This window comes from Heliconius melpomene, chromosome 2 (genome assembly GCF_056956725.1).
Source record: "Heliconius melpomene rosina isolate 202511_hmr_F chromosome 2, ASM5695672v1, whole genome shotgun sequence".
NCBI classification, from domain to species: Eukaryota; Metazoa; Arthropoda; class Insecta; order Lepidoptera; family Nymphalidae; genus Heliconius; species Heliconius melpomene.
Window position 1 is genome coordinate 7,319,427 of NC_140390.1, and position 18,511 is coordinate 7,337,937.

Consider the following 18,511-nt stretch of genomic DNA (forward strand, 5'->3'; position numbering starts at 1 on the left):
ACCCCAATATTAGCTTGGACCATTGGTACGTTCTTTATCGCATTTATAATGGGGAATGTTTTGGGGAACTGTTTGACCTGCTGCCTGCTGCCATGCCAACGTCATGAACTCAAATACCATCCACGGTATCTGAATAATTGGCACTATTATTTCGGAGGAGTTTCCATGCATGCACTCAACCTTAGAATAACTAACCTGCGACAATATTTCCAAGTTAATACTATATGGATACCTTCAAAACCGCAGTAATGCGTGCTACGCTAACAGCGTGAAGCAGTATAACTATTTCTGCATTATTCATCACTTGTAGCGGAGCGGGAAGCCGGAGAAAACCTTTAATTAACACGTTTTTATTAGGTCAAACTGTAACTATGTAATAAAATCTAAGAATTTGAATTACACACACTTCTAATTGTTGTATCATCATAAAACTTGACAATTATATGTAGAATAGGTGACAATACAATATTATAGAACCATCGAGCTGGTCTGATGATGGAATTGGATGATGGCTGATGGAACCTTGGACTGCCTAGCTTGTAATAAGGTAAGCTAATAATAATGTGTTCTGTTTAAAAATATATTTTTTTTAAGTTGTTATTTAAAGTATTTCTTTCTTTGCTTACAATTAATGGGGGAATCTTTATGGCATGACATACATACCTACTAAATATAATTTTAGAAAATATGAATAATATATTTGTATATTATGACATATTATGGACAAATAAACATAAAAACAAAAATAAATGTAAGTACAACGTGTTTATTTTTACTAAACATGTTTCTAGTAAGTGTGGTTTTTACTGTAGTTGGATGTCTCACCGGCCGCCGATGCTATTGAACCCTCTGCGTATTTCCCAAGCGAAGCTAATCCGTTCGCCTGTAAACAAATGATTATTTAATGTAAATAATATGAATATTATATTACAATTATAATATAACTAGCGGACGCGCGCAGCTTCGCTTACGTATTTAGGGGTGAATTCTAATAAACCATGAAACATGTGTTCAATGAAATATTTTTAAGAGTCTAAATTTCAAATTTTATAAAAGTCGGTGGCGATTTAAGATTTTTTTCATACAAACTTTCAACCCCTATTTCGTCCCTTTAGGGTTAAAATTTTCCAAAATCCCTTCTTAGTGGATGTCCAGATTACGAAAGTAAACATCTGTCCAAAGTTCACGTTTCTACGCACAGCGGTTACGGCTGTGCGTGCGTCTTACCTCAGTCAGTGAGGACAAGTCCTTTTATATATATAGATTACTAGCGGTCCGCTCGCGGTTTCACCCGCGTGAACTATGTTATTATTAATTTCTGTCTCCATCACTACGTCTTAGTGACGTCTATGCTAAATTTGAAACTCCTAGCATTTGTTGTAACGAAGTTTCATACAAACTTTCGACCCCAAAAACCATCCCTTAGAAGTCGAATATTGGAAATTCCCGTCTTAGCGATCACCTATGTCCTATAAATAACTCCTATGCAAAATTTGAGATTTCTAGCACACGTAGTTTCTGAGATTTCGTGATGAGTGAGTGACCTTTCGATTTTATATATATAGATAACACATATATAAAAAATATATAAAAATCCAACGCTTCACGCTGTAACAGTTCCTCACTTTCTGCTGAATTCTGGAGGCATTACGTGTTGAGTGGCAGAACTCTACGCCTTGCCGCACTTTCAAACTTTACCAAAAATATAAAATAAACAATAACAAAAGTAAATAAATCAAAACAAATTTCAATGAATTTCAATCTAAGCTATAACTACCATTCTTATCAGACCGAAGTTCTCGAGCAATTAGGAGTTTCAAACAAAACTCGTTACTGGTTAAATAAGCATTGTCCACTGTTATTACTTGTTTGTATTGTTATTTGTTGTTTATACATTTGCTATTATGATTTTCGATAAGATAAAAGATATTAAATGTATGTTTAATATGAATTAATATAACACCTATATATGTATGAGGCCAGTCGTGATGCAGGGACACAAAAAGTGTATGTAAACGAGACAGGTTGTGGCTTCGATTCCCGCTCGAGGAAAATGAAATATTTGATATTTCCTTTTAGTGTGTGTGTATCGTATCGTAGCAAAGTGCGGCGTTGAGTTTCACACAATACCTCCAAAATTCAGGGGTAAGTGGGCAACGGAGTGTTTTAACTCTAGGTTCCCTCTGCCTACCCAAGCTGTGTACGGAATACAGCTGATGATTCTTCTCAGAAATTGGGAGGAAAGTGGGGAACTGAGTGTCCTAACACTGGGTTCTCTTTGTCTACCTAATTAGGTATACGCGGGAATTACTACTTGTAACTAAAATACTGATTCATTTATGAAATAATGTCACGTCTATAGAGTTTAACTGGACTGAAATCCTGTTCCAGGGATTCCCTTGGATGACATCATTCAGCACGCAATTTTCAAATGTGGTTAGATATAAAAAAAAAGTTAACATATCTTAGAAACTAAGTAACCTTTTTTTAATTCGATGGTGTGGTACATGTTTTAACATAAAAAATAACAAATGTATAGGAAGACACTGATTGTTTTCAAACTACTCTTGTCAATGAAAGTGTCTTAATGGAAACGGAGTGTCTTAGGTTCCCAGGTTCCCTCTATCTACAGAGAAAAACCAAAAAAGTATTTTACACTTTGTACATTTAAACAAGATAAAAAAAGCGAAAAAGTATTTTAACTTTATAGATTTAAACAAAATGCTATATTTCATCTGACCAGAACGATCAACGCTATTCCGATGTGGTCGGTCCAGCAATTTTGGATTTAACCCTCAGTACACAATGTCACTCAATGTCAAATAGAAAATGGAATAACATTTTACTAGTTTACCGACTATCTGTGAAATATAAAAGATATATAAAGAAGAAATTGAAAAGAAGAATTTTAAATATGTGCTAAAGAAGAATTATTATTTACTAGTGGGCGCGCCCAGCTTCGCTTGCGTATTTGGACCCTTAGGGGTGAATTCTAGAAAACCATGAAACATGTGTTCAATTAAATACTTTTAAAAATCTAAATTTCAAATTTTATAAAAATCGGTGGCCATTTAAATATTTTTCCATACAAACTTTCAGCCCCTTATTTGCACCCTTAGGGGGAAAATTCTAGAAAACGATGAAACACGTGTTCAATTAAATACTTTTAAAAATCTAAATTTCAAATTTTATAAAAATCGGTGCCGATTTAAATTTTTTGCCATACTAACTTTCAACCCCTATTTCACCCCTTTAGGGTTAAAATTTTTCAAAATCTCTTCTTAGTGGATGTCCAGATTACGAAAGTAAACATCTGTCTAAATTTAACGTTTCTACGCACAGCGGTTACGGCTGTGCGTGCGTCTTACCCCAGTCAGTGAGGACAAGTCCTTTTATATATATAGATTATGTCAATTGGCTTCATTTTATTTATCTTAAATATCTCTTTAATAATGAATTAGCTGAAGATCGAGTGTGATGGCGAGAATTGGGGAAGGCCTATGTCCAGCAGTGGACAAAAGATGGCTGTTGATGATGATGATGATGATGAATGAATTAGATGATTATTATTTAAAAATTTTATGAGAAGATCTTCGTGGCGGAAGGGCTTAAGCGCGTTCTAAATAGCTGTAAACAATAGAATTGGCTGAAACTTTCGTCTTCAATGTATGGATATTGTTCTTAAAATTACAATGTTGTTAGAATACGAAAATGATTCCGATTAGTAAGTTAATAAGTTTGTACTTCAAGCGGGCGAAACCGCGAGCGGGTCGCGCTTTTTCAAGCTATATGTTTTTTCATAAAATCGTCAAAATATGAAATATTATTACCTTAGCTCTCTTCAACAATTCCTGTTGAGCTTTCAATACATTTTCATCTTTTCGGTTCCAGACCTTCCATACAGACGCTTGAAGGGCCCTGCCGTAGCTAAATGTAAGGGCCCATGGTGTTTTTATAGTGGTTTGGTTTATAGCGTTTAAGTTCAAGGTTGCCTCTTCTTCTGATTGACCTCCAGAAAGGAATGCGATACCTAATAAATAAATATAAAAGGATAAAAATATAGGATAAGGATAAGGAAGTCGAGGGTGTAATACTAGTGTTAAAATTGTTAAAAGAAAATAACTTCAAAGGAAACTTTACAATATTGAATTATGAAGTTGTAAGTCTTTAACTTCATAGAAGGTTTACGTAAGTTCGTTAAGCTCACGTTTCAAGTAATATTAGTAAAAGTTCTATACTGATAAAGATATGTTTAATTTTAAGAAACTTGGATAACACCGCTGTGAAATATTTTATGGTATTTTCATTGTTATTAATAAAAAAAATACTTTACATTAAATTTCTTAATAATTGATTGTATAAATAACTAGATATATACATATATTTCAATACTATTATGAGTTACTTCCTTTCAATACAATTAAGAATTAACATAGTATACAATTAATATTTAAAATAATACCTGGAACAGCAGCAGGTACAGTCCTTAGGAAAGCAGTGACAGTTGCCAGTGCTATTTCCTTTGTACTACTACGCGTAGGGCATTGTTGACCAGGTGTCACCTAAATTGGAAAAATATAGTTATTAATCCAAATAAATAGATGGCTTGAGTGAAATACGATAGTTATGGGTTCGATTGTCGTATCTCGCACATAGTTTTTTAGTGTTTAGTAGGCAGAGGGAACCTAGGTTACTAAGTATAGGTTGTGGATTCGATTCCCACTCAAAGAAATGAAATGTTTGAAATGTTCATTCAATCTTCGCTCTGATATCGAGGCACAGCGCGGCGTCGAGTTTCGCCACTTAGTTAGGGAGGCGAAGCAGCAAACTGTGGAGTCACTCGAGCGTCATGGAGACCTATTGGGTTGCGAAGCTTAGATGATAACAAGAAAAAAATGTCATATAAAAAATTTCGTTTTACCGGTGGGTTGAGGGGTTATAGATTTTCAAAAATGTAAAAAAAAACTGTTCCATGGACATACTCGAGCGCGTCAGATATTGATATCATCAATTGCCTACGTCTTCTTAAGCATGAAAATATGTTAATCTGACAGTTTCCGTGGTGGAGGTGGTCGTACGTAAGAGTTAAAAATGGCAAAAAAAAAAATATTATCGAGCGCGTCAGATTTTCTAAGGGGGTGTTAAGTGAACCTAAAAAAAAGCTCTTATGTAATAATCTAACGATTTGGATGTGACGCAAGCTCGTAATCGTTGTTTGAAAATGCAAAAAAAAATCGTCATCTTGAAATACTCGAGCGCGTCAGATTAAGATATATATGGTTCATCTTCATGCCCTAGACGTGATATCTCAAAATCAGATGATTATCTGAAGGGACTTGCTTAATCTGACAATTATTAATATTTTTTTAAACCAATACAAGAAACAAGTCAGCTTTACGATGTATCCCGCACACAGCAGGGTAGGCAGAGGGAACCTAAGGTTAAGACACTCTGTTCCCCACTTTCTGCCAAATTTTGAAGGCATTGAGTGTTGAGTAGCAGCACTTAACGTCACTGTTTTGCCTCGACACCAGAGCGAAGAAATGGAAATATACATTTTAATAAATATTTCATCTCCTGGAATGGAGATTGAACCCACAACCAGTCTGTTTTACTGTCACACTTTGTGCCACTGCGCCACGACTGGCCTCAATTTTTTTATTCATTGAACGCAATCAATAGAAAAGCTCAAGAAATAGAATGTAACTAAAAGAATGTATGTTTGAAATAGAATACTTGTATTTATAAAAAAAAAGTACAAAAAAATTATTTTTTTTCAAGTATTTTTTTTAATTTATCATCTTCATTGATGAGTTAGGGACCAATAAATAAAAAAAGAGTGCGATAGGAATAGAAATACGGTGAGAGGAATATATGTAATTCTTAGGTATATTAAACTTTATCAATCAATTTCTATTACTTCGGTTTGTGGAATTTGTCAGATTATATGTTTTTCGTAATCCTTGAATGATTCCAGATAACGTTTTTTTTTTACAACTTTGGAGCCCTCTCCCTCCTTTGCGTCACTCTCAAATTGTCAGATTAGTGGAATATACACGATTTAGCATGTAACTAACTTACCCTATCTTAATCTGACGCGCTCGAGAATGTCCGATGATCAATTTTTTTTTACTAATCTGATCCTTTATCCTAGACGCGCGGCCATACATAGGAAGCTCATATTTGGTGGAAGTACGTAACCGAGTACAAGGAATCCCCAGTATCTTAATCTGATGCGCTCGAATGACTCCACAAAGTCCCCTCTTCGCCGCCCCTACTAACTCAACACGCAATGCTAGAATTTGCAGCCTAACCTGCTACATGCGGGATACAGCGTAAAGCTTTGTAAGTGAAAATAATATTTACCATATTAGGTTTCAACAACGTGCCTTCCAGAAACACGTGGTGATCGTTCAGCGCCTTATAAACAGCAGCTAAGACTACCTCAGTAACCTTCTGAGTTCTCTCTATGTCATGGTCGCCTGAAATTACATGAATAATTATTTTTTTTAGCTTTACGTAGTATCCCGTAGATAGCAGGGTAAGCAGAGGGAATGTAGTGTTAAGACACTATGTTCTCTATATTCCACAGAATTCTGAAGGCATTTCGTGTTGAGTAGCGGAATTCAACTCCGCTCTTTGTATATAATAGGATGTAGGTATTTATTTTGTATAGTCATGTAACTCCAGCATATTTATATTAAGTAGGTTTTTTTTTACTTTTCTTCCCGTGTAAAAGTTCAGAAAGAATAACTTCACGCGGCCATGATATGTTGGCCGAGGATATTGTATTGAGAAATAATTTTGAAATAAAAGTCAACAATATCTCCATTATCAAACTAAGAAAATGAAAATAAATTAAATATTAAAATATCTTCTTCCCAATCTCACTTACTCAAGCAACATTAGAGGGAAATTACCTTAATTATCGTAGTATGTACATTTAACGTGGTTTAACTACGACTTAATGACGCGATAATTTGACAACGGCATTCCCATTGCCGTTTGACGTTATAAGAGGCGAAAGCTTAAGTGGAGATATTTAAAAGATAATAATAATCCACGGCCTACAATTATAAATCTCTAATTTATATAAATTAAAGTATCCTACATAGCAGGATAGGCAGGGGGACCTTGGGAACCTAATGTGCACCAACGATCCAATTAAAGCACTGCCGTTGTCCACTTCCTGGTGAATTTTAGAGGCATTTTGTGTTAAGTAACGGAATTTAACGCCGTTCTTTGCCTTGTTACCAGAGCGAGAAAAGTAGAAGTATGTACGTTCACGATTTAAATTTAAAATAAATAATTGAAAAATATTTAGTTTTTTACTAAAATTACTGAAACATTTTACCTAATTCAAATAAACTGTGTTCTTCCTCTAACCTCAAAAGAACAACAATATTACGGCTACTACAAAGGCCACGTTTCACAATAGGAACTTTAGAATATTTATGCTGTACTAAAAAAGAGGGAAAAATAAAGAATATAAAACTGAAGGCCTCGAGGTATTTTTAATCAATTTTGGTAGCCTTTGAAGCATTGTTAAAAATATCTAACAATAGGATTGTATAGCCTAATAAATTTATGTCCACCCTTCATCGTACCAGGAAGTTATTCAAGTAAATTAATATAATTTTATTAAATTCATGAAAAAATATGAACAAATTTCATCAAAGTAAAGAAATACATAAAAATAAGGTTGAGTACAGTTTAACATTTGTACAGTAAAGGTTCCGAAGTATTAATTCTTGAGGCCAGTCGTGGTGCAAGAGACTGTAAACACTACTGGTTGTGGGTTCAATACCCACTCGAGGAAATCAAATATTTATTTAAATTCATATTTTCATTTTTCCGCTTTAGTGTCGAGACCAGGCGCAGCATTAAGTTCCACAACTCAACAAGCAATGGCTTCAGAATTCGGATGAAAATGGGGAATATAGTGTCCTGATACTAGGGTTCCCTCTGTCTACCTTACCATTTGCGGAATGAATCATAACGTACTGTTAATAACAATAACTTTAAGATTAATTGACATACGAGTATTATCCATATATGCTCTCTACATACGTTTACAATTGTTAGAACACCACAATAACCATTTAAATTATATTTATTCTATGTATACTATGTTACGTCAAAATAGTCATATAATTAATTGGAATTTTACTTTAATAAATAATAATAAATAACTAGTTATTTTATATACTTCACAGGAAATCGGGTCAAGAAGGAGGCTATTAGGTACCTAATATTCTTCGATAATCCCTATTGAATACGAATCCCTAAAAATGAAAAGGAAAACTTCGCAAAATTAGAATATTTTTTTAAGCATAACATTCCCCAATTTAACGGGAAAGTAAACTTCGAAAGTATGATAATTTGACAGTAAAATATAATGGGAATAAAATAAAAATGCTACGAGCACCGTAGCGCGTAGCGTTTAGTATCTTAAAAATCGATGATTCTAGGTTCATATCTTAGTTAACGGTATATCTAGATATAATCACATATAGGCTATATCTGATATATTGTTACTAAAATATGGCTTTCGATTCCACTAGCCAATACTGAGTTTTTATAAAATAATAGAAAAATATGAAATATTCCTATCATTTTAGTAAGTTTTAGTTCCAAACGTGAAGGTATGTATCCTTCACGGTTTATCCCTAGCGGGGTAGTCAGAGAGAACAGAGCGCCAAACGCTACGGTCTCTACATACCTCCTTCTCCTCGTCCACTGTCATCAACCTCTTCATACATGCCCTCCGGGGAATCCTCATGGTTTTTACGTGACCTTCCTCCAGTATCTTTGATACTGTGTTTTCGAAGGTCAACCGAGTTCTCCCCCTACCTCTCTTACCGCTCACTTTTCCATTATATATGTTTTAGTTAAAAAATGTATATTATGTTTTCTCCTCATGTCGTTAAATGCGTGATATTTCACTAAATTATTTACACAACTGTATACAAATGAAAATACTTGTACAATGTGAAATTAAAAGAAAAACAAACTTACCATCTAAAAGAACGTCAGGTTCCACTATCGGCACCAAGCCTTGGCTTTGACATATAGATGCGTATCTGGCTAAAACGTTAGCCGTATCCTGTATAGCTTGTACTGATGGTGTATTTTGTCCAATTTTCAAAGGGCACCGCCATTTTGCGAATCTGCATCCTTGCTTTTTGTATTCCGCACATCTTACCGCTAAGTCGTCAAGTCCTGTAATTATTTCCTCATGAAGCAGGGTAGATGGATGAAGCATAGAGTTAAGATACTCCACTCTCCACTTTTACCGAATTCTAGAGGCATTGTATGTGTGTAAGGAGCGGTACTCAACGCCGTGTTTTTTCCTCGTTACCAGAACATAGAAATTAAAATAATAGTGGGAATCGAACCCTAAACCTGTACAACACAACTAGCCTCAAGCGATATTCTAAGCAACAATATTTTTCTATAATATAATAAAATACCTTGAGTTGTAAATTCGCCTTCGGATAAAAACAAGGGTACAACGTCCCTGTCTACTTTAATACCGGGTATAATATTTTTCTTCTTCAATATATCGACAAAGCGAATTCCATCATCAGTTTTTTGATAGACCGTTTCATCGAAAAGGATAACTGCCGATATATTTTTTGAGACCTGTAATATAAAATATCTATTATGTTTTTATCACCTTCAAGGTGTATCCCGCACATATATCAGGATAGGCAGAGGGAACCTGGGAACCTAGTGTTAAGATAGTCTTCCCATTAATGCAGTGCCGTTCCATACTTTGTTGCCAACTCAATGTTGCCTTTACTTTTGACTTTTTTATGGTATTTATTTTTATTACTTTTTTAGGCAAGTTTGCTGTAATAAGATGATTTAAAGTAAATATTTTTATATTTTAAATTTATAATTAAAATGTTTGTGAATTATCAAGGCAATTGTAAATATTATGAAGAGACGTAAAATCCTTAATACTACCTTATATGGTATGTTTCGTAACAAAACAATATCTCAAGTAAAACGCACGCATTTGACGCACTTATACAAGGAAACATATTACAATTAAATATTATTTAATAGAACAATTAAGCTTAGCGCATTTATAAGATGTATGTAGGTATATAAAATTCATATGTAAGTTTATACATAGATATATTGATTTAGGCTTATCTATCCTTACCCCGCTTATTGCAGCATATTCTGAAGGAACCTGGGGACCTATACACTCTGTTACCATTAAAATCCGTTTGCGTGCTACGTGGTGGTACTCAACGCCGCGATTTGGTTCGTTATCAGAGCAAGGAAATTAAAATATTCAATAAAAAGTGTTTAATACACTTTATTATAATTACACTGCTATTTCATTCCCGAGTGCGAATCGGGCCAACAATCATCGCTTATGCTTCTTTCATTATGATGAAATATTTATGTTTAAAGATATTTATTCATATTGAGAAACGAAATTACAAAAATATTATACCTATTAATCTTATTAATAAACGGGCAGTAAATAAATATGATTTAATATAATATTTAACATTATTTCCATGCATTTTCAAAATCACGAATATCCTATAACCTCCTATATTATAAATTCGAAAGTAACTCTGTCTGTCTGTCTGTCTTTTACGCAATCAGGTCCAAACCGCTAATTCAACTGTGATAAAATACTCATATAGAGATACTTGAGGGTCTCGGGACGAACATAGGATACTTTTTTTTACTCATAATTGTAGATATTATCGATATATACCAATATATTAAAATACTTATTAATATGACATGCAATTTATTCCGCCATGTTAATAACAACCGTCGCTAAGCGATCGTATAGTTCGTTCGGCTCCAATAGTAACAAATAAAAACTACCTAATCATCTCCTATCTCATATTTAGTATGAAAACATAAACCTATTATACTATAAATATATTATCCATACCTATATTATAAATTCGAAAGTAACTCTGTCTGTCTGTCTGTCCTTTACGCAATCAGGGCCAAACCGCTAATTTAATTGTGATAAAATATTCATATAGAGACACATGAGGGTACCGGGATGAACATAGGATACTTTTTTTTCTTATATTTGTAATATTGTCAATATATATTAATATATTAAAATAATTATTAATTTGACATGAAATTTATTCCGCCATGTTTATAACAACCACCGTTGCTAAGCAACGATTTGCAAAGTCTGTTGTTAGAAAACGTCACCCAAAATGAGTTTGCTTAACGCGTACATAGCGCGCGCCGACTCAACCTTATGAGACACAAAAACAATATTCTACATAAATATTGTCCCTTAAATATTGTTTAAAAAAGTTCGCGTTGATATATACTATAGATATAGATTTGTATTCATTAACAATAATTAGATGATTTCTATAATTTGATATTCATCCTTATGAAAATAAATATAATAGTCACTTTTAGCATTTCATCTTGATTGAAATTATAGTTTACTGTATAACATTCTAATAAATAATTAAGGAGATGTCACTGATTCCAAATGACCTAGCCTACGGGCATAGTATGACTTTGATGGTTTTGTAAATTTTTATATATTTTCGAATGACTGTTAATTATTATTTAATTATTTATAATTAATTTATCTTTATATATTTATCTGCTTATAATTAATTTATCTCAGTTCGGTTATCTATACCGATGTTATACACTTAAAATATCGTAATTTTAATCATTTAGGATTTAATTTAATATTATTCGCAAAAATTATTAATTATTTAATATTGAAAAATGTTTAGTACGCGCGCACGCCAAACTTTAGGTACTTTTTCTAATATTAAGAATTTCTTTTAGTTACTTTTACTTCTTTTGTTTGTTCATTTCGGTTACTCAGATATTTTTTCTAATAATAGATCTCCACTTATTAGTCTTTTTAAACTTATTTTAATTATTTAGGCTTATATTTTGTTACAAATTCTATTGAAAACCGAAAATAATTTCATAAATATATTTAATAAATAATCGTATAGTTCAAGCGGGCGTAGCCGCATCACGGGCCCACTAGTCTTCTATATATATATAAAATCGAAAGGTCACTCACTCATCACGAAATCTCAGAAACTACAAGTGCTAGGAATCTCAAATTTTGCATAGGAGTTACTTATAGGACGTAGGTGCTCGCTAAGATGGGAATTTGCAATATTCAACTTCTAAGGGGTTGTTTTTGGGGTCGAAAGTTTGTATGAAACTTCATTACTACAAATGCTAGGAGTCTCAAATTTTGCATAGACGTCGCTAGGACGTAGTCATGAAGACAGAAATTAATAATAACATAGTTCACGCGGGTGAAACCGCGAGCGGGCCCCTAGTACATATACAGGTTGTCCCAGGAGTCAACGATAAAACGAAACCAGGTGATAGACCAAGCCGTGACAGTTATTAGAAAAATACAAAAAAAAAAATTTTGTCGTGTATTTTTCATATTACATTGATTTTAAAAAATATCGCAAAAACCGACACCCTTAGATGGTTTTTCAAGTCCCAGGACTACAAATATTACTCTTTCTTCATTTTTTTTTCTGTAATGTAATCATGAGTAACCCTTCTGTGAATTACAGTTTAAGATTTAAACATACCTGCATCAATTTTCAATAAAATGTGGTGTTTTTGCCAAACATTAAATTCAAAATATTTACTACACCCAACTTTAACCGACTGTGCTATAAAAAAAATGTACTACACTATTTTTGCAAGTAACTTTAAAAGTTGGCGCATTTAATCTGGATTCCGAAATGGTACGACACTTGCTGGATTACTTCTTTGTTGAAGAGAGAAAAATCGAAATACACGATAATCGGGATGACGTTCAGCTTTTTGGTATCTTTTCCGATACATTCTAGCTGCAGCATTTGCGTTACATAACCATTATCCATGAATGAAATGCATATTGGCAACGTGTCAAACACCGAGTATATGGCCTGCGAGAGCCCGGACTCGAGCACTGTTCTTATAAGTCCTGGGCCAGCCCCTAAGTCGGATAAGCGTTGCCTGGGCTAAGTGTTTAGTTTAGGGAGGTCACTGGTGTGGACTGTGATCGCATGATACCGTCCAAACTCTTATCCGTCTTATAGAGATCGTGATCGATGCCTTCAGACGGATCCAAGGTACCTGAACTTTTCCAACTTAGGGGATGACCGTTTATCGTTGACTCCTGGGACACCCTGTATATTATAATACCTACATACAATATACCTTCACTATTTCGCTTTACCAATACTAATATGTAACTACCTCTCTATGGACAAAACATCAATCAAAAACCTGCGAACCCCAGCAACTGGGTCAGATTCAATACAAATTGGTTCCCTCACAGAATGGTCGTTCATCGTAGTTCAAATGAAACGTATCCATCTATCTATTTTATTGATGATGCTAGTATAAGTAAACCATGTTAATTGCTTTCATTTACTTAAAATCTAGAAATTTAAATAATACATTTATAGCAAAATCAGTAGGCAGAAGGAACATAATGTTAAGACACTCCGTTCCCCACATTCCATCGAATTTCTCGAGGCATTAATATGCTTGTTCAGTGGCGGATCTCAACGCCGGGCTTTTGCCTTGGTGCCAGAGTGCAGAAATGAAAATATTAATAAATAATAATTCATTCTCCCGAGTGGGGATCGAATCCACAGCCCTCGTCTCACACGTTGCACCACGACGTCATAGCCCATTGTTTGGAAATAAATGTCTTTACCCATCTCTATCATCATGATATGACTTTGATCTACATTTTTAGCCTAATTTAGTTTTGTTATTAATGGATAGTGGGAAACAGCGTATCCGCTTTAGTCACACCGGAAAAAGGAAAATAGACATAGCCTTTTGAATCATGGTATTTTTACATAGATATAAGTTTTTTTGAAAAATTCTAATGACACAGTACTTCTATATTCGCTTCCCAGAAATATGTATGGAGGAAATTCATGGTAGGACATTTGTGGAATGCTAGTAAATATTATTTAATATTTTAAATGTTTCCTCTTGTCATATTGGTACAATACAAACAAAACAAAGATATCGATAATACCATAAAAATAATATTTGGGAAAACGATTATTAAAAGATAATTTCTTAAACCATACAATTAATTTAATTTATAATCTAAATATTGTATTAAAAAAAACAAAATCGCAATACAAACGATTTATAAGAAAATTATTACAAAATTTAAATAACATAAAAATTATAAAGTATTTATAGCTAGGTGTTAGAGTGACAAAGACTTGGACGGTAAACATTACGGTTGTCGTTCCGATTTTCACTCTAGAAAATTAATAATTTTCATTTCCTCGTATATGCAAGATACACAGAAGAACAACATCAACCTATATAAAACGTATTTATATTTATATGTAAATATTTATTATTCATTTCAATAATAATATTAAAACTAATACAGCTTTATGGAGGCCTAAAACTTTATAGAGACATGTCCGTGACAAAAAGGGTTACATAGTTAATGAACCTAAAGCTAAAATACTTTTTAATTCCAAATTTCACTTAATTAAAGTTAAAGCTGGTATTCTCTTAAGCCCCAGCATTGCAAGATTTATTTCTCGTTCCCAGATGACAAATTTACAGTGTTTAATTAATTAAATCTTTCACCCTCCTCTTTAATTATATTCAAAGGGTGTTTTACCAAATATATAATATGTATATGAGTATAGTACGTGTTTCTTAGTAGATGTCTATATTAATTTTATACAGCGGATGTGTTTGCTTCGTTGCTGTAATCTCAGGAATTACTGGTTAAAAATGTTAAATGCTTTTTGTTTTATATTATAGTCTATTTATAAAGGAAAGCTATAGCATATATTACATCACATTAATCATGTCGATGTAGGTAATCCGATGGGGAGTCGTACCTAGTCGTGGACACGAGCGAATGATTGTAAACGCAAAAGATTGTTGGGTTCGATTCCCACTCGAGGAAATGAAATATACAATATTTCTTGCAGTTTTTGCAGTAAAAAAGCAATTTATCTTTAATTTTTGCCAAAATAGAGAAATCAGTCTACAAATAACGGAGAAATCAACGGACAAAATAGTTAACGAATACAGAACATTCTCCTTTTAGAAAAAAAAAGGAGTCCACGCTAAATTCCGCAAAGCAGGATAAATAGAGAACGTAATGCTAATACACTCCGTCCCCTATTTTCTACACAAATTTCGAGAGACTGCGTGCTGAGTGGCAGAACTCAACACCGAGCTTTGTCTTGTAACGAGATCGAGAAAATATTCAATAATTCACTCCCCCGAGTAGGTATCGAACTCACAACCGTCGCGTTCACGGTTAAACGCAGTCCTTCTGCACCACGAAAGCCTTCTCTTCTCTTCTTATATCTTAATACGACTTAACGCCTACTTTCCTTATTATATTCTTACTAGCGGACGCGCGCAGCTTTGCTTGCGTATTTAGGGGGTGAGTTCGAAAAAACCATGAAACACATGTTCAATTAAATATTTTTTTGAGCCGAAATTTCAAATTTTATAATAATCGGTGGCGTTTTAAAGATTTTTCCATACAAACTTTCAACCCCTTATTTGCACCCTTAGGGGGTAAATTCTAAAGAACCATGAAACACATGTTCAATTAAATATTTTTAAGAGTAAAAATTTCAAATTTTATAACAATCGGTGACGTTTTAAAGATGTTTCCATACAAACTTTCAACCCCTTATTTGCACCCTTAGGGAGAGAATTCTAGAAAACGATGAAACACGTGTTCAATTGAATACTTTTAAAAATCTAAATTTCAAATTTTATAAATATCGGTGCTGATTTAATTTTTTTTCCATACAAACTTTCAACCCCTATTTCACCCTTTTAGGGTTAAAATTTTTCAAAATCCCTTCTTAGTGGATGTCCAGATTACGAAAGTAAACATTTGTCCAAATTTCACGTTTCTACGCACAGCGGTTACGGCTGTGCGTGCGTCTTACCTCAGTCAGTGAGGACAAGTCCTTTTATATATATAGATTATACTTACATCGTCACTAGTGAAAAGAAGTTCTCGATATCTACGCCTATTATTTTCTGTATTCTGTAAACCTACTGAAGCCAGAAGTTTGCCAATAGCCTCTGAAAACACAAATAGAAAATTAAACTTATATATTTAAATCGTTATTTTTTTTCATTTAATATATAACGTTATTTTTTTCATTTAATACATTTGTACCTTAATATCATTGATAAATATTGTAATAATAGTTTTTTTTTAGTTTCACGCTATATCCTGCACATAGCATGGTAGGAAGCGGGAACCTAACGTTAAGAAACTCCGTTTCTTTTAGGACACTTTCTATAATTCTATAAGCATTGCGTTGAGTGCGGAACTCAACACCACGCTTTGCCTTACCAAAGCTAGTACTAATCAAAATATGACTCAACTTAATAATTAGTCTAAAATATCAAGCACTGAAGTCAGACATAAACATAGATAGAAATAACTTTTTTATTTTTCCATATTTGGTGATTCACAACAAATGAGTAATAATAAAAGACATTGTAAATTAAAAATAGGTTATTACAACTCATAAGAATTTTGAGTTTGAGTTTAAGTTCAAAGTTTCAAACATAGGTAGGTAAGAATTAATGAAATCTTGTGCAATAAAATATGACGCGTCGTACGTAAGTTTATTAATTACCCATTTGGATTTGTCATTTATATGAAACTTAAAATGCTAGTGTAGGTACTACTTGTAATTAATTATAAATTAGTGATCTGTATGCCACATATAGTACTCTACTATGAAATCCCGCATATAGCAGGATAGGCAGAGGAAACCTAGTGTTAAGACACTACGTCCTCAATTTCCACCGAATTTTTCAAGGCATTGCGTGTTGAATGGCGGAACTAAAAGTCGCGCTTTGCCTTGTTACCAGAGCGAAGAAAATGAAAATATTAAATATATAATTTCCTCAAGTGGTAATTGATCCCACGACCAAACGCGTTCACGCGCAAGTGATACGCTTATGCCACTAGGTCCTGACCACCTCCCGGTCTTTAAATATATAATTATACAATAACGTACAATCATATTCGACCTCGGAGTAAAGTGGAATGGCCGTTATTATCATCAGGTGGCATCTAAAAACCCAATTTGATACACAATTTCCAGTGAAAAATTAAATTTGGATAAAGACTCGGTTTTCAGAGATAGGCGACACTTATTGTATACAAATTTAACTTTAATTTTTCATTAGTATCTCGTAAGTTATGTAAGTATGTATAACCACTGAAGACTTAACTGCCTTACAGGGTTAGGTCTAAAAATTTTTCAAGTATAATGACGTTGTTCCTTAAAAAAAATGCTATCTGTAACCATTGGAATCTTTAATAAGATTTTAATAAAATTTTGTCTACCTTCACACTATCCCGCACATAGCAGGATAGACGGAGGGAACCTAGTGATAAGACACTCCGTTTCCCATTAAGACAATTCCATTGCCCACTTTCCGCCGAATTCTACTCATAGAGTTCTTGTTGGTCTACATTAAAGATAAGTTAAATTAAACTTGAATGAATTAATTTAAATAAATTTTAGTAGTTATACATGTATTCTAGTAGTAAATCTATAAATTCTAGTAATTTGCAGTTAAAATAAATGAAACTTAATTAAAGCCGTTCACTAAGGTCCGAACAACTGAATACATGTGGTCTAGTAGTAAATCTATGAATTCTCGTAATTTATAGTAGTTAAAATAAATTAAACTTAATTAAAGCCGTTCACTAAGGTCCGAACAACTGAAAGGTGGATTCGTTTTATCTTCAAAGGCCGTGCGTTCTATAGCATCGTTTAAGCAAAGTAAATATTACCGTTAGCTTCATCAACAGCTAAAATCCCTTTTCCAGGAGCGACGATCTCTTCAGCAGTCTTCTTCAATTCTTCTTGCAATTTTTGATCGGGATAGGAAAAAAATGTTGCCATTGTACTGAAATAAAGGGAACAGATTTTTTTTTAAAACACTCGGTCACTTTTATGGTCACTTCAGTTTTCACTGTAAGTTGATATAATTAAAAAATCAAACTATATTATCACACTCTATAATTATGTTGTCACACTAATTTAAATTAAATAATAAAAGAAAAATACATACATAAATTTAAGTTTGATGTTTCTTGCCAGTGGAATCACAACTAATTATGTAATACAGAAAATAATATAATATATAAGTAAATGTTTATAATAAAGCCGATAACTTTGAGCCACTGTTGTAAAGATTACTTGTTTTTTACGTCGGGTTGGGCCTTGGGTTATCGTTCACGCGTTAGATAAAAACATGGAGATGAATATTAGGTATTTGGTAAGCGAAGGTTTTAAGAAATCTTTTAATTTTAAATATAGGTTGAAAGGCACAGTAAATTATTAAATGAAATTAAGTAGCCGTTTTAATTGATATCGTACATAAACGTATAGAGTTTAATTATTGTTTTTTTATTTCGTTCTCCACTTTCCCCCCAATTTAGAGACACTGTATGCTG

The 18,511-nt window shown here is 33.3% G+C and overlaps 1 protein-coding gene across 1 annotated transcript; it reads right to left on the reverse strand.

The window, feature by feature from the left end:
• Nucleotides 1-746: 746 nt before the first annotated feature.
• Nucleotides 747-18,281, reverse strand: LOC146540663 (fructose-bisphosphate aldolase-like). Its single transcript, XM_085202106.1, has 9 exons — nucleotides 18,127-18,281; nucleotides 17,846-17,961; nucleotides 16,016-16,107; nucleotides 9,474-9,645; nucleotides 9,019-9,222; nucleotides 6,367-6,482; nucleotides 4,463-4,562; nucleotides 3,831-4,030; nucleotides 747-883 (listed from the first exon to the last, which is right to left on the reverse strand). The coding sequence occupies exons 2-9, from the start codon at nucleotides 17,955-17,957 to the stop codon at nucleotides 788-790; spliced, it is 1,092 nt and encodes a 363-aa protein (XP_085058232.1). The 5' UTR covers nucleotides 17,958-17,961; nucleotides 18,127-18,281; the 3' UTR covers nucleotides 747-787.
• Between the last annotated feature and the right edge of the window lie 230 nt (nucleotides 18,282-18,511).